The sequence below is a fragment of the Macaca thibetana genome, chromosome 1 (assembly GCF_024542745.1).
Source record: "Macaca thibetana thibetana isolate TM-01 chromosome 1, ASM2454274v1, whole genome shotgun sequence".
Lineage (NCBI taxonomy): Eukaryota > Metazoa > Chordata > Mammalia > Primates > Cercopithecidae > Macaca > Macaca thibetana.
In genome coordinates this window covers 155,596,711-155,622,336 of record NC_065578.1, presented here as the reverse complement: position 1 = coordinate 155,622,336, position 25,626 = coordinate 155,596,711, and the positions used below count along the sequence as shown (strand labels likewise).

General features: G+C 38.3%; 1 protein-coding gene across 5 annotated transcripts in view; it reads left to right on the top strand.

The window, feature by feature from the left end:
* The first annotated feature begins 1,766 nt into the window (after nt 1-1,766).
* CR1 (complement C3b/C4b receptor 1 (Knops blood group)) overlaps nt 1,767-25,626 on the top strand; it is a 235,393-nt gene continuing 211,533 nt past the window's right edge. For 2 of the 5 annotated variants that reach the window (XM_050781577.1, XM_050781557.1), the window contains exons 1-4: nt 1,769-2,359; nt 11,987-12,166; nt 12,796-12,895; nt 18,004-18,089. In XM_050781577.1, coding sequence (XP_050637534.1) covers nt 2,224-2,359; nt 11,987-12,166; nt 12,796-12,895; nt 18,004-18,089 — 502 coding nt within the window. In that variant the 5' untranslated portion in view covers nt 1,769-2,223. Of the gene's footprint in view, nt 2,360-11,986; nt 12,167-12,795; nt 12,896-18,003; nt 18,090-25,626 lie in introns of all 5 variants that reach the window. The other 3 variants (XM_050781586.1, XM_050781567.1, XM_050781596.1) reach the window with 3 other exon arrangements.

Sequence of the window (25,626 nt, the reverse complement as noted above, 5' to 3'; positions counted from 1 at the left end):
AGACTGTGGACAGTATAAATACACTAACAAGAGAGAAGGAAGTTACATGGGCCAAATACAAGAATTTTGGTGGAGCGATGGTAGAAAATTGTAGATCTATTTGATTGTTTCTATTTTCTCAATAAAGAAAGAAACAAAGCTATTCACAGAGATTAGGAATGTTGGAGAAGGTGTCAGAAATAAATGTCAAAAATATGAAATAGTCATTTAGGAGAATGGGAGAATAAATGGATTAGACAAAAAATAGTGGAAATGTCAGGCAGCAGTACAATGGTCCATTTGAAATTCTTTGTTACTAAAGTAAGGCTAGTCATTGTATCTCTGTGTCTTTTCCAGTCACATTCAGTTTCACAGGTATGGGAGCAAAATAATGGAGAATTGATTCAAACCAGGATTGTCGATTTGTCTAACGCCTATAATAAAGCAAGAGAAGGGTGAGGGAGCTAATGGTGGGTGCAAGATGATGATTATAATGACAGAGTATGGAATTTAACCTGGTAGTGATGAAAGTGAAGACACGAAGGAGGTGAGAGGCTGAGAGAGAGAGCGGTAGGATCAATGGGTTGCAGGCACTGAGACAGACAAAGATTGCTGGATTCAGTTTAATGGTAAAAGAGAAGAGTAGGATTGGTGGTTAAAGAGTGGGATCACTGAAATCATTGAGGGTTGCAGTGACAGTGACAAGTTTCAGAGCATGCACATGAGCATTAGTGTCAGAGGAGAATAGAGGACAAGACCACAGGCAGAGAAGAGGTCAAGGCACTTTAAGGCCAGGGATTTGAAAATGCTATTGCTGTGAATATTGAAATAACCAGGGACTGTGGCAGAACTAATAGTGGAGAAGGTGGCCATGAGCCAGGAGCTAAAACCTTCAAGGAATGAGGGGAGAAAGTAGACACTAGGAGATGGATACCAGCAGAAGTGGTAAGGAGTGGCACCTTCTGATAGCATGTGATGGAAAACTGAGAAACTGAGCCTTCTCCTCTTCTCTTTTCCTAAGCCTACTACAATCTGACTGCTTCTCCCATTACTCTGTCGAGAATAACTTGAAATGATGATAGCAAATCCTTAAAAGAATGTCACTGGATGTATTAAAAAGTGTGATAAGTGATATGATCAAAGTAGACATTTCTTCCACTAGAATTTTGGGAGAAAGCCTAATGGAAACCAGTGCGCACAGAAAGACAAATCCTGTATGATACCAGTCATATGTGGACTCTAAAAAAGCTCATCTCATAGAAGTAGAGAGTAGAGTACTGGTTACCAGAGGCTGGGGAAGGGAGAGACAATGGGAGATAGAGACAGATTGGTTAAAGGGCACAGGATCACAGATAGATAGGAGGAATAAATTCATCCTTGAATACTTAACCGTCACCCTAAATCTGTCACTCCTACATCCATATTTCTTATTTCAATAAGTAGCACCACCATCCATTTCTAATCCTGGGGCTAACTCTTGATTGCTTTCTTCTCACCACCAACCTTAAGAAAGGAAGTAACCAATATCCAGTACACAAGCAACTGTTCATTTCATCTCCAAAATCTTTGTTAATTATCCACTTTATCCACCCAGTCAGGGCCGCCATCAAACCTCACTTGGATGTCAGCAAAAGCTCCCTGACTGGTCTCCCCTCTCCATTATTGCCCTATTCTAATCTACCTTCCATACTATACACACATTTACATTTTAAAAATGTATATCCGATCGTCCCTCCCTTTTTAAAAATCTTACGATGGCCTGACATCTCAATTCACGATAAGGAAATTGGTTCTTCACATTCTCTGTACACTGTACACATGGCCTGCAATTGCGCTTCAACACAGAGACCAGGCATTTCATTAGCTGACCTTCCCACACACATTCTTGCAAAGAGGAATAGTCAAGCAGGCTGTTTGGAGGCGAGCTGCCGTCCCACCACCTGTGTCTGTAAGCGCAGAGCCTCGCACGCGGGATCCATCGGAAGCCCAAGCATTGTCAAGCTCTGCTGCTGCACCTGGGTCCGCAACGTGGGCTCTGCCAGAGAAACCCGTTAGAAACAATGCAAATGGGGAGTAAACATGGCCTCGCCCATGAAGAGGAAGCTGTGGTGAAAAGCATTTTGTCCCGGAACCCCGCAGCCCTCCCCATACCCTGGGGCGCGGAGCACAAGGATTGGTCCCTCCTCTTTGTACTGCTCTTTTCCTCTTATTTCAGCTTTCTTCGAGAACAAATCTGGTTTGTAGATGTGCTTGGGGAGAATGGGGGCCTCTTCTCCAAGAAGCCCGGAGCCTGTTGGGCCGCCGGCGCCCCGTCTCCCCTTCTGCTGCGGAGGATCCCTGCTGGCGGTTGTGGTGCTGCTCGCGCTGCCGGTGGCCTGGGGTGAGACGCGGGCGGGCGTGGGGAGGCGCCTGGGCGGACGAGGCACCCGGGGCCCCGCAGGGAACTCGCGTGCCTCGCTGGGCTGCGCTCCTCTGGACGCCCGGGTCCGAAGGCAGTGCGATGGGTGGGCTGAGCGCGCAAACCGGCAGGGCGGCGGGTCTGGGATTCTTCTGCTCACTGGAGACCCTCGCTGCTTCTGGGTAAGCGTGGAGTCCCCATGTGCATGGGGCTTAAGTCGTGACCAGCGCAGAGGAAGGCGCAGATGCTGAGCGGGTGTCGCATGAAATTCCTTGCATTTGTGTATTCACAGTCTAGGCTGGCTATAGCGGAGCGTGGCGTTGATCCTAGCGAAAGGGGACTTGGGGATCCGACAAACCTGAGTTCTGGTCCTAGAAACTTAACTATGAGGCAGCTTAGCACACCTAAGTCTGTTTGCTCTTCTGTAAAATGGGGACATTGATATCTGTGCATTGTGGAGGTGCTGCCTCAGTGGCATAAAGCCTGTCGAGTGTCTAACACAGGGCCTGTCCCCGAGTCCATTTCTATCCCCTCAACCATTGCCTCTGCACTTTGCTCCCAATGGTGTTTAGACAAGCAGTCCTAGGGATGCAGGTATTACCTGACAACTGCCCCACATAGAACTGTCCTCGTTCCCCACCCCAAGCCACCACCGCTATCATCACCCTTGCACTTGATTGATAGCATATTTTAAGACAGATGCATGCCAGGCACTTGGGGATTAGAGGAGTAAGGGCAGCCCCAGAACATGCAGTGTAACCGCTGCAGGTAGAAGGAACAGTAGATATGTTTACAGTTCGCATTTTAGGGATGTGTTTAGTGCAAAATAAACCCTATTATTATAACTACTATGGAAATTTTGAGGCCACATCTCTTCCTTTTTCTTAACTTCACATAGGTAAACATCTTCAATTAGAACCCTTCTATTATTATTTTTGGGCTCCCCAGAAGTCTTCTTGTTTGCCTAGACTCACTGGCAACATCTCAATTGAAGTGACAGTCTTGGTTGTTCCTGTCCAGCCTCTTCTGACAACTCCAGGTTCGCCCTTCTCTGCTACTAGACATTTTGCATTCTTTATTTGAGTGTTCCTTCTTCTCTAAAAGAGTAAAAAATAAAATAAATTAAAACCAAGTTCCCGCAAGAGTTGTTATTACTATTTGATCTCCTTAGGCACCAGAAAGTAACCTGTCAGGTGAAGAGATATGATAAAACTTACAATTTTATTTTTAGGAGAGAAGCATGCCCAGTAAGTTAAGCAATCTGTTGTCAGTGCTTAAGAATTTGTGTCATCCTTGTGAGTACTGACCCTCTTCTTACTAGAATGTTGTTTTAGTTTGCCTATGTTGATTAAGTTACTGTTATAAACAATCCCAGACACTATTAATTGCAAAAATAAAAAAAATTACTGAGGTTATCACAATAACCTCCAAATGTGAAACAGCCTAAACTATACTACCTGGAAATTTTCTTGCTGACATAATTTAAATTTTAAAATGCTGATGGATGTTTCCAGTGTGCACGGTCCTTTAGAATTTTAAAGAAGTATAAGAGCTATGCACCCAAGGTATATGCATGTAGAAGTAGGTGGTGGAGTTTTATGAAATCTACTTATTAGGAAGCCAGTGTTCGGCTTTTTCCAGCTTCTGCTACTTACCAGCTGGGGTCTTGGACCCAGTAAGTTAAGTCACATCACTGAGTGTCCACATGTATAAAATGAGCATAACTGACATCCTGATCTCTGAAAGAGGTATTTTGAAAATCAGATGGTGTAATGCATGTGACAGTGTTTTGTAATCTGAAAACCCCCATGCATATCTGAAAAATCATGACTAAGAAGTCATGCAAGACTGCAGGATCACTGAAAAGGGAGAAGTCTTAGCTCCTACGATCAGGAAAGTGTGAGTGAAAGGTGTATGGATTTACTAGCACTTAAAGAGTGAATCCAGAAACAGTTTGCATAGGACAGTTTATGGGGATATTTATTTCTATACAAAACATAGCAGAGGAACTAGGATTGTTTTGTTATTATGATTAACTCACAGTACCCGTGAAGTGGTATAGGGCTATTTGAAAGAGGACTTAGATTAGCTGCAAATAGATATTGCAAATGTAGGACAACCACTGAAAAAAGTGAAAAAAAGAGTGATAATTATATGTGAATAAGGAAGAGAAAATTGCATCATATAAAATGCTCAGTTAAAACAATAAAGAGGGCCAGGAACGGTGGTTCATGCCTGTAATCCCAGCACTTTGGGAGGTTGAGGTGGGTGGACCATCTGAGGTCAGGAGTTCGAGACCAGCCTGGCCAACATAGTGAAACCCTGTCTCTACAAAAATACAAAAATTACCGAGGCATGATGGCGGGTGCCTGTAGTCCCAGCTACTCGGGAGGCTGAGGCATGAGGCTTGAGAATCGCTTGAACCTGGGAGGCAGGGGTTGCAGTGAGCGGAGATCATGCCATTGCACTCCAGCCTGGGTGACAGAGCGCAACTCCATATCAAAAGAGAAAGAACGGAGGAAGGAAGGAAGGAAGGAAGGAAGGAAGGAAGGAAGGAAGGAAGGAAGGAAGGAAGGAAGGAAGGAGAAAAGAAAGGAGGGAGGGAGGGAAGGAGGAAGGAAGGAAACCAATAAAACAATAAAGGGCAGGAAAAGAATGGAAGACAAAAAGTAGAAACACAGAACAAGAGAACAAAGGCAACAAATAGAAACCAGTAACAAACACTAAACCAACCATATCAACAATAATTTTGAGTGCCAATGATCTAAATGCACCATTTGAAACAGAGATCATCAGAGTGGATCAAGAAACAAGACCCAACAATATATTGTGTACAACAAGACCATTTTAAATATAGACGACATATATTAAAAGTAAATGGATAAAGATATACCATGCTAATGCTAGTTATAGAAAGCAGGAGTAACTGTGTTAATTTCAAACACAGCAGACTTCCGACCAAGAAAAATTATTAGGGATAAAGAGGGGCATCATATAATGATAAAGGGGCCACTTATCCAAGAAGACATAATAATATCCCATACGTATGCACCTGACAGAGAGACAAAATATGTGAGGCAAAACCCATAGAACTGCAAGGAGAAATAGATGGATTTGCTATCATAGTTGGAGACTTCTATGATATCTTTCTGATATCAGAAAAGGTGCTGAAGTCTTCTTATCAGAAATGGGCAGATTCAGCAGGCAGAAAATCCATAAGGACATACTTGAACTCAACAGCACCATCAATCCACTTGGATATAATTGACATATATAGGTGACTTCATCCAACAGCAGCAGAACACATATTCTCCGGCTCACATTCATGGGGATAGACCACATTCTGAGCCATAAAATAGTACGCAAATTAAGCTTTACCAGGCAGTGTTTAGCATAGGGTGAACTCTGGCGCCCTCATCTGGTCCTCATGTAGGATCTGGTTTGGTTATCCCTGCGAGGTAAAGGTGCAAGATAGAAGGGAAGTTCCAACTTGCTTTCTGTGCTCTGTGATGTATTTTGGTTTACATATGCTCAGATGAGTGGATGTATGATTTATATTATCTATTTTAATCTAAAATAACCTTCACATTTGGACAGGTAACATCAAAAGTGTCCTACACAGAAATACTGGGTGAAGATCCCTGTAATAAAACCAACTCCAGAAAACAAGAAAATGGCAGAGTTGACAATCCCTCTCACCCTCCCCGCAAAGACACATGTATACACATTTTTTGTCAGAGGCATTAAGAGGAAGAAATGCTGTCAGTCTAATCACAGCTGATCACAACTTGATGAAACCAAAAAATCTAGAAAGTATCATGAAGACAGTTGACATACAGCTTTACATTCACTACTGTGACCAGAGAAACTCACTGTGGCTGTTTTTTATCCCATTAGATGTCAACTAATGATTGTGTTAAGTCATAATGATTAACAAGGCATTTAAAATATTTATTTTATCTGTATTACATTTCAAAAAATTTATATTGAGACATAAAATTTATGTTTGAGTACATATATAATTTATAAATTTATATATTTTGAAAGTGCATGCTTTTTTTTTTTTAAACTGAAAGAGGTGCCTAAGCAAAGCAAGTGCAAGTCTATTCCTTAAAGGGTAAGTGTGCAGAATGGAAAGCAGGAGTGTTCTTTGCGTTGACAGCTCATATTTCAACAGACATGAAAGTGATTATGTGTTAATTGTGTGTATAGCACAGAATAAATCAACTTGCTTTGAATGGAAGATCTGAATCAGGAGAATGTGAAAGTGGGCTGAGTCATATAAGACAAAACCGAAAAGGAGATAACAATATATACCCACTAGAATGGCTAACTTTAAAAAGATTGACTAAGCCAAGTGCTGGCGATAAGGTGGAGCAACTGGAATTATAATATACTGCTATTTGGCAGGTAAAATTATAACATTAACTTCAGAAAATAGTTAAACAGCTTCTTAAAACCTTAGACACACACCCTGTCATGTTACTCAGCATTTTACTCTTAGTTTTTTACCCAAGAGCAATGAAATCATATGTCCACACAAAGACTTGTATGTGAATTTTCATACCAGTTTTGTTTGTAATAACCAACAAGTGGAAACAATCCAAATGTCCCTGAACAAGTGAATGGATAAACTAAATTAAGATATATTTATACAATGAATATCACTCAGCAACAAAAGGAAACAATTTTTATATGTGCAGCAATCTAGATGGATCTCTAATTATGTTGTGTAAAGGCTAAAACATTAAAAAAAAAAACCGAGTGATTTCCCTTATACAATAGGATATGAACGAAGTGATTCAGGTTATATGAAATTTTAGAAAGTCAAATCAATCTGTAGTAAGAGAAAAGCACCTGAGTGATTTCCTTTATACGATAGGATATAAACGAGGTGATTTGGGTTATACGAAATTTTAGAAAGTCAAATCAATCCGTAGTAAGAGAAAACACGTTGGAGGTTGCCTAGGGAAGGAAGTGGATGTTTGGATGGATTACAGAAGGACATGAGGGAACTCTGTGGGGGTGGGGTGTATGATGGAAATGTTTATTGTCTTCATTTTGGTGATGGTTTCACAATGCATACATATAAGTAATCGAATTGTGTACTTTAAATACTAATCAATAATTGTATATAATATATCTTAATAAAGCTACAAAAACTTTTTAAAATTATGGTAGGTCTTCAGTTTATGGAGTTTATATTAATATATTTATCATAGGAACTAGCCGCAATTGACGGATTGGTAATAAAGGAGGGAAAGGAAATTATATCAAGCTTTCTTTGTTGAAGGCTCATATATTCCTTTTTTGAGCTATTATACAACTTTACTTTTTATAATTACCTACACTATTCATATACTACTATGCAGGTAAGAATATTATGTAAGTAAGGGGAAGGAACTTCTTTCCAAGAATGGTTCATTCAATTTGTTTTGTTACTTTAGGTCTTGTTCTATCCTTTTGTTGCAAGCTTTGCTGTGACATTTACCCTCTCTTAATACAGCTTTTGGCACTAGGCGCTTCACTTGGAATTTCTTCCTTTGTCCAGCATCAATGGATAAGACAAATATCGAAATTGTATTTCATCCCATGTATCAATTAGAGGAAAGGTGAATGCATAACACTGAAAATAACAGGAACTGGTTTACTCAGTTTTTTTTGTTTTTTTGTTTTTGTTTTTTCGTTTTCTTTTTACAGTGGTTCTCAAAGTGCTGTTATCTATCAAAATCAGCTGTGAAAATTTTTAAAAATGTAGACTCCTGGGCTCTAAACTAGACCAACTAAATCAGAGATTTGGGGGACATAGCTTGAATTCTTGACTTTTTTTAAGTTTTATAAGTAATTCTTCATTTGTTGTTCTTTGCAACAAATATGCATTGAGTGCTTATAATTAAGTGTTAAGCACCAGGACTAGGTATTAATTTAGAGGTACAAAAAACACATCATCTCTTGCCTTTAAATTATTCATGTCTAATATCTGTTGAGAGAAATAGATCCTTCTAAAAGCCCACAAAGATAAAAGGCACAAATTGTAATAACAAACAATGCCAAATCCCTAAGAGGGTCAGGAAAGGCTTCAGATGAGATTGGGTGTGTTCAGGGTGGTATGGACATAGACAGGCCAGGGAAGGCTTCGATAAGAAAGTACCGTTTTAGCAGACACCTGGAGGAAGAATCAAAGTCAGAGCAAAGATAAAAGTGCGTCACACAGAAGGAATGTCATAGACAGGGGGAAAATGTGTGTCTTCGGGAAACTGAAAAAGGGGAAAGGGCCACACCTTGGTGAGGGGACCAAGTGGCACGAGATGAAGCAGGAAACATAGACAAGGGCATCCTTGTTTAACAACTGCTGGCTTAATAAAGCAAATGTGTGATGATGGATACAGGCTGTCTGGGAAAAATAAGTGAGAAATATGAGCTTTCTTGGAGCATCATCCTTTGCTTCAGTAGAAAGCACAGAGTTAGGCTTCCAATTCTGACTAAAGCCGTTGTCAACAGGGAAAAGGCAACCTTAGCAATTCTCCTGTCTGTCCGGGATCCCGTGGGCACTATGATGGAGCTCATGAGATGCAGAAGAGAAGTCCCAGGCTGAATCGGGGGCACGTTCACTCAGGAGAGCTGAGGTCCCCAATCACTGAGGTCATCCAGTGCATTCCCAACAACATAGGCTCATTCTAAACTAGCTCTGCAAAGGAGCAGAAAATAAACTCTTGGAAGCAAAGCAAGCACTCCCACTTTAGCAGAATGATAAAATTTAACTCTTAGAAGTCCCCCGCCTTTTCTAAGGGTAATAATCATAAGTATAACTTATGAAGTGCTTCTGTGTATGTGAGAGCATATACTACTTTTGATTCTTCCTACAAACCTGGTAGGAAAATATTACTCCCTTTATGAAGATGAAACTGAGGCTCAGCAAGATTAAGCAGTTTGCCTAAGACCTCATAGCCATTAAGTAGAAGACATTGGGTTCAAAGTTCAATCTATGAACCCAACATTTTTAACGCTATATACCATTCTCTTTTTGTATTAGTTTTCTATTGCTGCTGTAACAAATTTCCACAAACTTAGTGGCTTAAGACAACAGAAATGTATTCTCTTCCAGTTCTGGAGACTGACGTCTAAAATAGATCCATAGGGCTGTGTTCCTTGTGGAGGCTCCAGGGGAGAAGGGGTTTTCTTGCTCTTTCCAGTTTCCAGGGTCTGCTTCCATCCTTTGGCTCATGGCCTCCTTCTTCTACCTTCCAAACCAGCACCATAGTGTCTTTAAATATCTTTCTTCTGTCTCCTTTCACCCTCTTACCTCCCTTTTATGAGGACCCTTGTGATTACATTTAAGGCCCACCTAGATAACCCAGGATAATCTGTACATCTCAAGATTCTTAATCACATCTGCAAAGCCCTTTTACCATTACAGGTAACATTCACAGGCTTCAGGGATCAGAACATGGATGTCTTTGAGAGGTCCTTACTTAGCCTACCACATCTTTCCATATAGATTCTCAAAATTTTAACTGAGCCTAATAGGGGAGTTCATTACCATTAGGGTCCAGTTTAGTAGCAAGTGCTTCCTTTAAGTGAAAAGGTGAAAGTTGTCCACTTAATAAGGAAAGAAAAACATTGTATGTTAAAGTTGCTAAGACCTAAGGTAAGAAGGAATCTTCTAACGATGAAATTGTGAAGAAGGAAAAATAAATCTGTGCTACTTTTGTGGTCACATTTCAAACTGCAAAAGTTACAACCACAGTGCATGCTAAGTGCTTAGTTAAGAGGCGAAAGGCATTAAATTTGTGGGTGGAAGATGTGAACAGAAATGTGTTCTAGTTGACAGCTATCAGGTTTGGTACTATCTGAGGTTTCAGGTATTGGCTAATGTCTTGGAACATGTCCCCCACAGATACGTGGGTGACTACTCTATATTCAAAGTAAGCACTTATATATTGGGGAGTAGATCTCCCAACTCATTATTTATTTTTTATTTGTCCCACAAATAAAGTAAACAAAGTAGAATTTTAGGCAAGATTCATTTCTAGAGATAGAGATATTTTATTATAATAAAGAAGGTTGCTCTACCATAAAACATAGCAATTTAACTTTTTATAATCCTGATAACCTCAAAATATATAAAATAATAGATGGACAACATTATAAAAAGAAATAGACAAATGTACAATAAATAAAATATTTTAGTACAACTCATTTAGTATCTAGTAAACCAAGTAGTCCCCCCAAAATCAGTAAGCATCTAGAAGATTTGAATAAATATTAACAGATTGGATTCACTGACTGATCTCATTACAAGAAAGAATTATGCATGATGATGGGAGAGATGAAGCCACAGCACAGGCACTTACTGATTAACTAAATTTTGAAGCTGTGAAATGCAGCTCCTCCTTTAGTGAGAGATGATATAAATAGCTTAGTTGCCTTCAAACTAGCAGAGACTTTTTGAATGGATGTATGTTGATTTTTTAAAAAGGAGCTTATTTCTGAGGCATCTTTTAAAGCAGGTTTCCTCAGCCCCTGGGCCATGAACCGGTACTGTCCGGTGGCCCGTTAGGAACTGGGCAGAACGGTAGGAGGTGAGCAGCCAAGTATTACTGCCTGAGCTTCACCTCCTGTCAGATCAGTGGCAGCATTAGATTCTCATAGGAGCAAAACCTCTATTGTGAACTGTGCGTACGAGGAATCTAGGTTGCATGCTCCCTATGAGAATCTAATGCCTGATGATGTAAGTGGAACCGTTTCATCTCAAAACCGTTCCCCTGCACCCTCCATTCCAGGAAAAATTGTCTTCCACAAAACCAGTCCCAGGTGCTAAAAAGGATGGGGACCACTGTTCTAAAGGAATCAGTCCTTTTGCTATTATTATTATTATTAAGATGGGATCTTGCTCTGTCACCCAGGCTGGAGTGCAGTGGCACAATCTTGGCTCTCTGCAACCTCTACTCCTGGGTTCAAGCAATTCTCCTGCCTCAGCCTCCCGAGTAGCTGTGCACAGGCACGTGTACAGGCACATGCAATCATGCTCTGCTAACTTTTTGTATTTTGGGAGAGACAGGGTTTCACCATGTTGGCCAGCCAGGTCTCAAACTCCTGACCTCAAGTGATCCACCCACCTTAGCCTCTGAAAGTGCTAGAATTACAGGCATGAGCCACCACTCCTGCACCCCTTGGCTATTACTGAAGTGTTCTTTTTCTTTTTTGATCACATCTATGTAGTATATTGGAGAGAAAGAAAGTAGAATGGGAATTTCAACAGGGTCACGGTGGCTCATTCCTGTAATCCCAACACATTGGCAGGCTAAGGTGGGCAGATGACCTGAGGTCAGGAGTCGAGACCAGCCTGGCCAACATGGTAAAACCCCGTCTTTACTAAATATACGAAAATTAGCCAGGTGTGATGGTGGGCACCTGTAATCCCAGCTACTCAGGAAGCTGAGGTAGGGACAATTGCTTGAACCCACGAGGTGGAGGTTGTAGTGAGCCAAGATAGCGCCACTGCACTCCAGCCTGGGTGATGGAGCCAGTCTCTGTCTCAAAAAAGAAAAAAAAAAAGTATGGTAATTTCTTCATTAACTTTGATGCTGCTATGGTCTTGATCTCCAGGTCAATGCAATGCCCCGGAACAGCTTCCATTTGCCAGGCCTACCGAACTAATTGATGAGTCTGAGTTTTCCATTGGGACACATCTGAAGTATGAATGTCGCCCTGGTTATTATGGAAGACCGTTTTCTATCATCTGCCTAAAAAACTCAGTCTGGACAAGTGCTGAGGACAAGTGCATACGTAAGTAACTCTGGAGTGGGAACCCCTCTGTCAGTCAAACATCTGTAAGATCTGATTCAATTTGTTCAAATTTTGTGACTGAGTTGCATATGACAATTAGTTTGCCAAGGTGCAAAATATGTAAGAGAAGTATTCTTGTAGATCATACCTTGTTACTGCTTTGAGTTACTGGAGCCTTCATTACAAGTTTATTTCATGAGAAACAGCCATCACAGGACATGATTGAGGGGAAATCCCCATTCACTGGGGGTCTCCCATTTACATGACTAAAATTAAGTAATGAATGACTTGGGACAAGAATGGGAAGTGGATTAAATAACTCAAAGATGTGATAATCTTGGGCTTTGAGATCTTTGGATTATACCAGTTGAATTGAATTACAGATAATAACAAAGTTTACATTTTTCTGGGAGGCATAATATGGGAATGAAACAGATCTGAAAGGGAAGTTTTTTATGAAAGGGAGCTGATCCCAAGGTAGTCTAGTGAGTTTCCTCAAGGTAAGAAAATCTATGGAAACATCAGAACTGCATGTGTTCAGTAAGCTACAGGCAGGTTGAGACCTTATGTACTAAAAAAAATTTGCAGTTTACTCTACGTGGCTCCAAAATTCTGTTTCTTTCCTGTAGGTAAATCATGTCGTAATCCTAGAGATCCTGTGAATGGCATGGTGCATGTGATCAAAGACATCCAGTTCGGATCCCAAATTAATTATTCTTGTACTGAAGGGTGAGTTGGCAGCAACATCTCTTGGTTCAAGAGTTCTAGTACAGCCATACTACCTTCTAGTCACATCTCAGAAAGGACAACTAAGCTATTACCATCTGCTCTTTAAAGGCTTCAACACAGGTGTTTAGCTCCTGACTGAAATGAGCAAAGGTATGACAAGATCAGGGGAAAATCATCTGTATCCTTGCTGGAAACCAAGGCTGTGCAAATATGAAAAGTGTGACATTCATTGGGTGAGAAGGACGAAAATGGGGGAGAGTATAGTCAAAACACACAAACAGCCTTAACCCGGAGTAGACATTGCTGGAAAAAAAGGAAGGCCATTGAGTAGCTGTGTGAGAGAAATCTTAATGCTCATAGCACAAGTAGCTTGCTAGGGCTGCTGTAACAGAGTACTCCAAAATGGGTGGCTTAATACCAATGAAGTTTTTGGAGTTCTGTTCTGGAGACTGAAAGTGCAAAATCAAAGTGTTGGCAGAGCCATGCTCCCTCTAAAACCTGTAAGGATGAATCCTTCTTTGCTTCTTCCAGCTTCTGGAGCCCTAGGCCTTCCTTGGCGTGTGGCAGCAGAACCCCAGTTTCTGTCTCTGTCTTCACATGGCTGTCTTCCCTCTGGACCTCTGTCCTCACATGCTGTTCTCCTGTCTGTGTATGTCTGTGTCCAAAGTTCTCTCTTTTAATAAGGACACCAGTCATATTGGATTAATGCCCACACTAACAACTTCATCTTAACTGGATTGCCTCTCCAAAGACCACATTTCCAAATAAGATCACATTAATAAGCACTGCGGATTAAGACATCAATATATTTTGGGGGTGAGGGGGATACAATTTTCATTCATTGCTGGTAGGAATGCAAAATGGTACCATGACTTGGAGAGAGAATTTGGCAGTTTTTTTAATAAAACTAAACATACTCTTACAATATTATCCAGCAGTTATCCTTTTTGGTATTTATCCAAAGGAATTGAAAACTCATGTTCACACCAAAAAAAAAAAATTCTGCACACAGATGTTTATAACAGCTTTATTCATAATTGCCAAAACTTGGAAGCAATCAAGATGTCATTTAGCAAGGGAATGGATAAACTGTGGTACATCCATACAATAGAATATTATTCAATACCAAAAAGTAAATGAGCTATCAAGCCATGGAAAGACACAGAGGAACCTTTTAGTGAATCTTTTTTCACTGCCACTAAGTGAAAGAAGCCAATCTGAAAGGTTACATAACATATGATTCCAAGTATATGCCATTCTGGAAAAGGCAAAACTATGGAGATAGTGAAAAGATCAGTGGTTGTTAGGGGTTAGGGAAGAAGCAGGGATGAATAGGCAGAGCACAGAGGATTTTGAGGGTAGTGAAACTACTCTGTATGATGCCATAACAGTAGGCACATGTCATAATAAATTTATCCAAAGTCGTATAGTGTACAATACCAAGAGTGTACCCTAATATAAACTATGGACTTGGGGTGACCATGATGTGTCAGTGTAAGTTCATCAGTTGCAAAAAATATGTACCACCCTGGTGAAGGATGTTTATAATAGGCGAGGCTATCCATGTGTAGGGGCAGGGAGTACATAGGAAATCTCTGTATCTTCTGTTCATTATTGCTGTGAACCAAAAACTGTGCTAAAACAGAAAGTCTATTTTTTAAAACGGCATAGACATAAATACACAGGCACATGTGCATAAACATACATGCACACAAATAAGTACAGGTAAAACAGGAAATTTGAACAAAATGTGTGGATTAGAACTATGTCAATATCTTAATGTTGATGTTGCACTATTGTTTTGCAAAATGTTATTATTAGGGGAAAATTGAGTAAAGTGTACCTGGGATCTCTCTGTACTATACCCTGCATGTGAATCTGATTATCTCAAAATAAAAAGTTTTTTTTAAGTTCCTACTATATTTCCAAGGGGATGGGCTTCCCCTCAGATCACTACCCCTTTTCCGGGAGCAATAAAGTAATCTTCCTTGGAACGTAGCAATCTGTAACAAATCAAAGTGCTATAACTACTCATGGTCCCATATGGAAAATATAATCCTGCTAAAATTTCTCTCTCTCTGCCTATATCAGTGATACTTTACATCCTCCACTTTGGAATGCTGACCCCATTCATTCGGAGTTGGAGTCTTCCATGTGGCTACCTTTAAGCTTTGTGCTCAAATAAACTCTATCCTTAAATATATTTTCTGGATCTCATTATTTAAGGTTGAAAATATGCTAACCGCTGGGTGCAGCGGCTCATGCCTGTAATCCCAGCACTTTAGGATGCCGAGGCGGGTGGATCACCTGAGGTCGGGAGTTCAAGACCAGCCTGACCAACATGGAGAAACCCCGTCTCTACTAAAAATACAAAATTAGCCAGACATGGTGGTGCATGCCTGTAATCCCAGCTACTCGGGAGGCTGAGGCAGGAGAATCACTTGAACCTGGGAGGTGGAGGTTGCAGTGAGCCGAGATCGTGCTATTGCACTCCAGCCTGGGCAAAAAGAGTGAAACTCCGTCTCAAAAAAAAAAAAAAGAAAGAAAGAAAGAAAAAGAAAAAAAGAAAATGTGTTAACCTAAATAATTTGCAAAATTTGTTTTTTATTCTCATTTTTTCCTAACCCATCCACCTGGTTCAAGGCACATAGATTAAGAAGGAAAATGGAAATGGGACTAATATCCCAGGCTTCACTGTCCCTCTTTGGGCTCTGGGGAGGAGACTCCCAAAAGTCTAGACATGTTTGCCCGCATGCTGTATGTGGTTTCTGGCAACGAAATGATCATGGCTTTTCCTGAACCATGGCTTAACTTTGTGAATCCACAACTCTCTCTTCCCTGGGAGATCCAAAAAGATAGGGTAGGATGTAAAGGCTTCAATCTGTTCAAATGGATATGAGAGCTTCCCTTACAATAAGTAGCATGGATTTCCTCTCTCTGCTTTACTTCCTCATAAACATTCTGAATGAGAGGTGTTCAAACTATTATTTGTTCAGTCGCTTAATCTACTTTGAGGGACAAGTTTAATAAATTAAAATATTTTTCTATCTGTTCCCCTTGATCAGTGAACACAAAGTTATCTTTTGACTCATATTTAAAATGTTCAGTACTACAGCACTGAACAATAGTATGGAAGAAAAAAAATGCCAACTTAAATTTGAACTTGCTTCACCATTCCTATCCCAACCCCCATGATTAGAAAATCAAAAAGAACACTTTGAGAAATAACCTCAGTGAGGTCAAAAGCCAGAGGAGTCTCCAGGATCCCTTATTCCTAAGACAAATAGACAGAAGGAGGCGCACATATAGGATTGCAGCCCTTCTTCACTTCATTTGTTCACATACTTCATACTTGTGTGTATGTCTGTTGGCAGTGCAATTGAAAATGATTTCATTTTTGGTGGTATACTAGAAAGCATTAAAAAACAAAATGAGGCCGGGTGTGGTGGCTGTAATCCCAGCACTTTGGGAGGCTAGGGTGGGTGGATTACTTGAAGTCAGGAATTCAAGACCAACCTGGTCAACATGGTGAAGCCCATCTCTACTAAAAATGCAAAAATCAGCCAAGTGTGGTGGCAGGCACCTGTAGTCCCAGCTGCTCAGGAGGCTGAGGCAGGAGAATCTCTGGTTGCAGTGAGCTGAGATCGCACCATTGCACTCCAGCCTTGGCGACAAGAGTGAAAATCTGTCTCAAAAAAATAACAACAACAACAACAACAAAATGATATTGAAGTCATTAATAAGTACATCATAAATCACTACTATAATGCAACGGTGCATCAAGTGTCTTCAGAAGCACCCACTGTTGTCTCACTATTTATTTGATCTCCATTTGGCACTGTTTTGTTGTTTGAATAAAGCTTTATGTTGCCAGGTTTTCTTACATGCTCATAAAGCAAAGTTCTCCGCTAAACCAATAACCATGACTGTTATTTGATATTGCTTCATTCCTTCATGTATAGTACTATCAAGTTTGACCCTACCCTCACTATGACTAGTTTCACCCAACCATCTATCACAACAGAGTCTAAGGTGACGTAAAATAAATGTCATAAATTATTCCACATTTATGGCACACTTTGAACAGTTTGAGATATACTAATTGAGAATTGCTGACTTTAATATTTTAAGTATAAAATGAGTGCTCAATTCTTTTTGGTCAGCCTGGATTTCCTTTGCTTCTAGTTATGAATCCCCTTCCTTCCTTCTTTCCTTCCTTCCTTCCTTCCTTCCTTCCTTCCTTCCTTCCTTCCTTTCTTTCTCTCTTTCTTTCTTTCTCTCTTTCCTTCTTTCTTTCTTTCCATCCATCCATCTTTCTTTCTTTCTTTCTTTCTTTCTCTTTCCTTTTTTCTTTCTTTTTTCTTTTTTTTTTTTTTGGAAACAAGGTATTGCTTTTTTGCCCAGACTGGAGTGCAGTGGCATGATCAGCACTCACTGCAGCCCCAACCTCCCCAGCTCAAGCAGTCTTCCTGCCTCAGCCTCCTGAGTAGCTAGGACTGCAGGAATGTGCCACCATGCCTGGATTTTTTATAAATTTTTTGTAGAGACAGTGCCTCACTGTGTTGCCCAGGCTGGTCTTGAACTCCTGAGCTCAAGCAATCCTCCTGCCTCAGCCTCCCAAAGTGCTGGAATTACAGGGGTGAGCCACTGTGAATGGCCTATTTTGGCCTTCTTTGATGAATCTTGTTGACAAAAGCCCATCCATGCATCCATACATTCACACTTTTAAGGCAAAGAAATACATGCAACACGGCTATATACACACACATATACATGTATATATATGACAGCTTCCCTGCACTCAGGAAGTTTGTGTTATCTTTTAAAAAATGAAATTTGTAGGAAAAACTGTAATTCATCTTAGATTTGCATAAAAAACTGTCATAAGGTAATAAAGAAGAGAAAGCTCATCCAACTGAGAAGGTAAGAAAAAGAAAGTCCAAAAGTCCCAAGAAGAATGTGAAACTTGGGAAGGTGACAGATAATCCTTTGACAAGTGGAAAATGTCCCTCTGAATTCTGTAACAGTGTAATCTCTGGAAGTAGTAATTTAATTGGATAGTTGACCTGTGTCTTTGGAACCTAATATTCCTTATTTTTTGCCTCTAGATACCGACTCATTGGTTCCTCGTCCGCCACATGCATCATCTCAGACAATACTCTCATTTGGGATAATGAAACACCTATTTGTGAGAGTGAGTTGAAATATCCCTTCCTATTTCTTTTACTGATACATTCTAATTTTTCTCTGGAATAATAAAAATCTTAACCGAATTCCTTCTCTGCAATCTGTCCTTCACATGGCTGAAGACAGCGGTAATGTTCTCGAATATTCCTACAGCGTTCCTGGCAACCCTTTCCTTAAGTTCTTCCTTATCCTGGGATGTGTCTTTTCTAATTCTGGGGGCTTAAATACATAAAATCCTTCAAACTTGATTCTACTTCAATAAATTTGAAATTATGGTGGTTCTACCACCTCCAGTATAATAATCATCCTGCTTGGCGAATCAGTAAAGATTTTTAACATTTATGCTCTTCAAGATTAGTGAAGCTGCGAAAGAACCTGGACTCTCACGCACCACGAGGTCAACATATCCTCTCAAAAGGCACCATGCACTATTAACCTCAGAAGTGGGCATATATTTTAACCTACTTCTTAGAATTTATACTTACAAAATAATCACACACTTTTTAAAGCAGTTTGGTATAAACTTTTCATTGCAGCATCATTTATATTAGTTAAAATGTTAAAGCAACCTAAATATTTTAAACTATGATTTGGAAATAATCTACTAGGAGGAAAAAGATGTGTTCAAATGACCACTATAAAGAATTCCCGAAGAAACATAAAATAGCTACGCAGAATGGAAAAAAATATATCCATACACTGGCATGGTATTCAGCCATAAAAAAATGATAACATAAAGAAGCACTTAATGACTAGAAAGAGATGTATTTTATGTGGAAAAAGAATCAGATGAATGGCATATATGGCAAGATCTCATTTTATTAAAAAGTAATACACCTATGTAGTGGAGGGCCAGGCTGAGGCTCAGTGAAATATAGTGTATAATATCTTTGTCTTACTGTTCTCTTTAGATAGCTTGGGGACTTGTCTTCTTTTCTTCTTGGCATTTAAAAATGTTCCTTTTACTAGAAAGTTTATGAGCTTCAGAATCTAAATTTACAAATGACATTGGTCACACATTTATTGCTGTTTATCCACTTTAAGAAACAATTTTGTTATTTTGTAAAACAAATTGGGAAACCTTTCATCTTATTTGAAATCTATAATAAGATAACATGGAATTGGAATAGAAATTTTCTTGGAAATATGAAAAAATAGTAAAATAGAGAAAACAAAAATATAATAATACACCTATACCTATATCTATGTTTTTATCTCTGTTTCTAGTTCTGTAAACTCTCTATATCCAAATCCTGGTAAATGACTTCAAGTCTTCTTGGAGAAGGCTAGGGGAAGGTACCAGGTGCTTCCTCAAAAGGATCCAGTCTCCCATCTGTTTGTGCTTCTCTGGGTCTATAAACTGTTCAAGTCTAGGAATTGTTGATGAACAATGAACTTCTTTTGCAGTAATTCAAGTCAGACTCTTATTCACTTGACCTAAATCTCTTCCGCTTATACACATCAAGAAACACTTTAGTCAGCTATCCATCTATTTCAGTTTCAGAGACTCTATGATCAATTAGCCCTGTAACAATATTGTCTTCAGTCAAATCATTCTGATTGCTGTTTCAGCTCTAATATCCATTACAAGAACCCCCATTGTCTCTGGCAATTAAGTGCTACCACTTGGACTCTGCCACCCTGAGGTCCTTTGGTCCCCAAGTGAATTCAGAGAACCCAGTTCAATGGCAACAGTTCCCATTGTCGTTCCTGCCCCACAGAGAATGAGCCATGGCAGAGGATGCTGAAACTCCCCATGTGAATGTATTCCTCAAGCCTCTGGTAAAAGGTCTATCTTCCAAACCCTCCACTCCTGCACTGTGCCTCACCAGCTTTATCCAAAGATGATCTTCAGAGTGGAATGGCTGTTGCTTAACTTCTGCCTCTCAAATATCAGCTAATTTCTCATGCTATAACCCTAGTCCAGAACCATACAGAGAAACTAAGTCTGGAAAACTTAATTCCGAATTGGCCTGGTTGACACTGTACAAAACCCCCAGATAATTATAATTTTATTTAACTCTTTGTCTTCTTTTTTTCCTTTCCCTCCCTCCCTCCCTCCCTGCCTCCCTCCCTCCTTTCCTTTCTTTCTTTCTTCCTTCCTTCCTTCCCTCCTTCCTTATTTCCTTATTTTCTTTCTTTTTTATCACACTGGCTAGGACCACCAGTATAACATTGAACATTGGTACCAATAGATGCCATCCTTGTCTTGTTCCACATCTCAAAGTTAAAGTTTAAAACATTTCACCATTAAGCTGGTGTCTACTGTAGGCTTTTTGCAGATAACCATTTTTGAAATAAGGAAATTCTCTTATATTCTTCATTGTTAAAAAAATTTTTGGTATTTGAATCATGTTGAAGTTTATCAAACACTTTAGTTACATATATTGATGTAACCATATGTTTCTCTTTTTCTGTTAATGTAACAAATTGTTTTGAGTACATTTTTCAAAGGCAAATGATTTTGAATTTCAATTTTACATTCTTAAAATAAATCATCTTGGTCATAATATTTAATCATTTTGTATATGGCAAATATGCTTTCATGATACATTTTAGATGTTTCTATTAAAATATAATTCACGTATCATAAAAGTTACCTTTTTAAATTATACCACTTAGTGGTATTTAGTACATTCACAAAGTTGTGTGTTACGGTCTGAACGTTTGAGTCCACCCCAAATCCATATGTTGAAATCCTTACCCCTAAGGTGATGACATTAGGAAGTGAGGCCTTTCAAAGATGATTAGGTCGTGAGAGCAGAGCCGTCACAAATGGGATTAGCATCCTAATAAAAGAGGCCCAGAAGAACTCCTTTTGCCCTCCCGCCATGGGAGGAGATGCTAAATCTGCCAGTGTTGGTCTTGAACTCCCCAGCCTCCAAAACTACGTGAAATAAATTTCTACGGTGTACAAGCTAACCAGTTTATAGTGTTTTGTTATAGCAGCCCAAATAGACTAAGACATTGGGCAACCAACACTGCTAATTAATTCCAGAACACTTTCATCATCCCATTCCTAACATATTTGAGAGATTAGACTATAATTTTCTTTCTTGTAATGTCCTTAATAAGATTTTGATATCAAACTTATGACAGTCTTATAAAGTCAGCTGGTAGTGTTTCATATATTTGTTTCCTAGTAAGGGTTTATATAAGATTGGTATTATTTCTTCTTTAAAAATAATTCACCAGAAAAGCCATATGGCCTGGAGTTTACTTTGTTGGGAGGTCTTTTTTTTTTCCCCAATAATTTTCCTGTACCATGTAGACTTTTCGCTGAAGTATAACATATATATATAGTAAAGTGCACACATCTTAATTATGCAGTTCAATGGATTTTTACAAAGTAAACGCATCCATGTAAAAGGCACTCAGATTAAGATATAGAACACTATCGGCACCCCAGAAGCCTTCCCGATGGCCTTTCCCAGTTATCTTCCCAAAATAACCAGTATTCTGATTTATAACACTAATAGTTTTGCCGCTTCCTAAATTTTATATTAAAGGAATCGAAAAATAGGTACTCTTTTGTGTCTAGCTTCATCTCAATGTTATATTTGGAAGAGTCATTTTTGTTTTTGCATGAAGGATTGTTGGGTCTTCTTTATTATTATGTTGTATGTCATTGATGATCCTGAGTACCTTTTCATATGTTTGCGAAGTGCCTATTCCAAACTTTTGCCTATTATTTACTAGTTTGTCTACTGTTTTGTTGTTTTGTAGAAGTTCTTAAATATTCTCATGTTTTCTAATAAATGTAACACAAATATTGTCTTTCAGGCTATGGCTTTTCTTTTTTCCTTCTTAATGTCTTTTGGTTATGAAAGTTCTACATTTTAATAATATTCAATTTATGAGTCTTTTTTTTTTCCCAGTTACTGCTTTTTCTATTCTACTTGAGCAGTTGGGCCAAGTGAGGTGGCTCATGTCTATAATTACAGCATTTTGGGAGGCCAAGGCAGGAGGATTGCATGAAGCCAGGAGTTCAAGACCAGCCTGGGCAGCAAATTGAGACCCTGTCTCTACAAAAATAAATAAATAAATAAAATTAGCTAGACTCAGTGGCACATGCCTATAGTCCCCGCTACTTGGGAGGCTGAGGTGGGAGGACCCCTTGAGCACAGGAGTTCAAGGCTTCAGTGAGTTATGGTGGTGCCACTGCACTGCAGCCCAGGTGACAAAGCCCTGTTTCTTATGGATAGGCAATTGATCTAATATCATTTATTAAAAAGACTATTCCTTGCATACTACAATGCGATACCACCATGGCCATAAGTCAGGTGACCTTATATGTGGCTCTCATTCCAGAGAGGTTCTGTTTCATTGGTTTATTTGCCATACATTAGTTTATCTGCCATACTATAATGGCAAATAAACTATAGTCCTGCATTAAAATTTTAATTACTATCACATTACATTAAGATTTGATATCTGGTGGCATATATCTTCTAACTATGTTCATCTTTGAGATTTACTTGGTGATTCTTGGCCCTTTGCATTACCATATAAAATTTAGAATCAACTTGTCAATTTCCACATAAAGAATCCTACTTGAATTTGTATTAAGTTTCTGTTGACTCAGTAAATCAATTTGTGGACAAGTAACAAATTTACAGTTTTGAAGTTCAAATTTATGAATATGATATATCCTCCCATTTTGAAGTCTTCTTTAATTTCTTTTAATAATACTTGTTAATTTACATTATAGAAGTCATGTACATATTTCATTATCTTTATTTTTACATCTTATTTTTAAAATTTCATTCTCTAATTATTTACTTCTTAGACACGCACCTGTTTCATCTCAGCTCCAGCAATTTTGTTAAATTTACTTATAAATTGAATAGTTTACCTGTAGATTCTTTTGAATTTGCTGTGTAATTATGTCATCTATGAATCTGACAAAGTTTTTACATTTTTTCCTTTCTTATGTCTTTTGTTTATTTCTCTTGCTTTATTGCATTTGCTAGAACCTCCAGTACAATACTGAATAGAAGAGATGATACAAGGCTACAAAGCTTTTAATAGTCATCATAAATCATGATGTATGCTGTAGTTTTTGCATGATATCCTTTATTAGATTAAGGAAACTCCCCTTTACTTCTAATTATTAAAAGATTTATAAATGTTAGTTCTAATTGATCACTATGCATGTATTGAGATTATCATGTTTCTTTTTCACTCTGTTAATGTAACATATTACACTGATTGATGTTTAAAAGACAAACACTGAATTCCTAGAATAAACCTATGTTGTTTGTGATGTGTTATAAATGATTACCCTATGTATGGGGAGTATGCGTGTGTGTGTGCAGGATTGCTCATATTTTTATTGTAATATTGTAACATTGATTTAATATTTAAAATCAGTCAAGGTAAACCTCACTTTGATCATTGTATCATCCTTTGGAAATATTACTGGATTCAGTTTCATAATATTTTGTTTAGAATATTTGCATTTATGTTCTCAAGAGATCTTGGATTATAATTTGCTTTTATTTTAATATCCTTGTCAGGTTTGGGCATCAAGATTATGTTGGCCTCACAAAATGTGTTAAAAATTATTTATTTTTTCTAGTCTCTGGAATAATTTGTGTAACATTAACATTATTTTTCCTTATATGTTTGGAAGAATTCAGCAGCAAAACAATCTGGACCTGAGGGTTTGTTGTTGCTGTTGTTGTCAGGATTTAATTTCTTTAATAGCTATAAAACTATTTATTGTTTTATATCTTATTAAATTCATTGGGGTAAGTTGTATTTTTCAAGGAATTTACTCATTTTATTTAGATTTCCTAAGTTATCAGCATAATACTGTTTATTATATCCTCATATTAGCCTTTGGATGCCTGTAAGTTCTATAGTGATACCCTTACGCTCATTAATTTCTGATATTGGTAATATCTTTTGCTTCTTTTCCCTTGATTAGCTTTACTGGGTCTTTATCAATTTTACTAAGCTTTTCAGAAAAACAAACTTTTAACTTTCTTGTTTTTTCTTTAGTGTATGACTATTTTCTCTTTTATTGATTTCTGCTTTAAGCTTTGGGTACTCCTCCACTCCTAAATTCTTGACACTAATTAATTTGTTTCCAATCTTTATTTTTCTAATATGTACATTTAACCTATAAATTTTTCTCTAAAACTGTTTTATTTATTTCCCACAATCTTTATATTTTTATTATCATTGTACATAAAAGCTTTCTAATTTCCCTTTTAATATCTCCTCTGACCCATAGGCTATTTAGAAGGGCATTGCTTAATTTCTAAATATTTAAAGGTCTTCTACTTACCATTCTTTCATTAATTTAATCATTTGAGACCTCTTGAGATGTGTTTTATAGCCCAGAATATGGACGATTTTGGTAAAATGTTATGTATGCACTTGAAACGAATGTAAATTATTTTGCTTCACTTTCTAGAAATGTCATTTAGGAAAATGTGGTTTAGAACAGTCTTTTTGCCCTCCATTTGTTCTCTCAGTTACCAAGAGGCATGTGTAAAATATCTGTATTAGTTTCCCAGGGCTGCTGTAACAAATTACCACAAACTTGGTGGCTTCAAAGAAGAGAAATTTATTCTCTTAAAGTTTGGAGTCCAGAAATCCAGTTAAGATGTCAATAGGATTGGTTCCATCTGCAAGCTGGTTTGTGCCTCTCTCCAGACTTCCTTCCAGTGGCTGCTGGCGGTCTTCGATGTTCTTTGGCTCATAGATGCATCATTTCCTTCTCGGCCTCCATCTTCTCGTCACCTTCTCCACTGTGTGTTTCCTTTGCTCTTCTGTCTCATATGAAGACACTGGACATGGATTTAGAGGCCACCCTGGCAATCCAGGATGGTCACAACTCAAGATCATTAACTTGATTGTATCTACAAAGACTCTCCAAATTGGGTCACATTCACTGGTTTCAGAGATTAGGACACAGATATTTTTTAAGGAGGACAGTGGTTATTCAACCCATTACAATCCCAAACTATGACTATGAATTTGCCTGTCTTTCCTCTTTGTTCTAGCAATCTTTACTTTATGGATTTTAAACATGTTATTAAATGCATGAAATTTTTGGTTTATTCTTTCTGCTGAATTGACTATTTTATCATAATGAAATGTCTCTCTTTACCTCTCATAATACTTCTTGCCTTAAAATCTACTTTGTACATTAACACAGCTATATAAACTTTTTTTCTTGTTTTTGTATTATGTGTGTTTTAAATCTTTTACTTTCAGCCCTTCTTTGTCTTATATTTAACACTTCTCTCTTATAAACATCACATAGTAAGGTTTTGTTGTTTTATTCAATCTTTCTTAGTTGTTCATTGGTGTGTTTGGAACATTTAAATTTAATAATAAAAATTTAAAACAAATAAATAAATTTAATCTAGTTACTGATAAGTCTAACTCTTGATTATTTGTTTTCTCTTTGTTTCATGTGTTTGTTCTTTTATTCCTCATTTCTCACATTTTTTAATTTATCCAGTATTTTTATTATTCTATTTTCCCCAGTAGCTTTTAAGTTATTCTTAAATGACTACTCTAGAGAT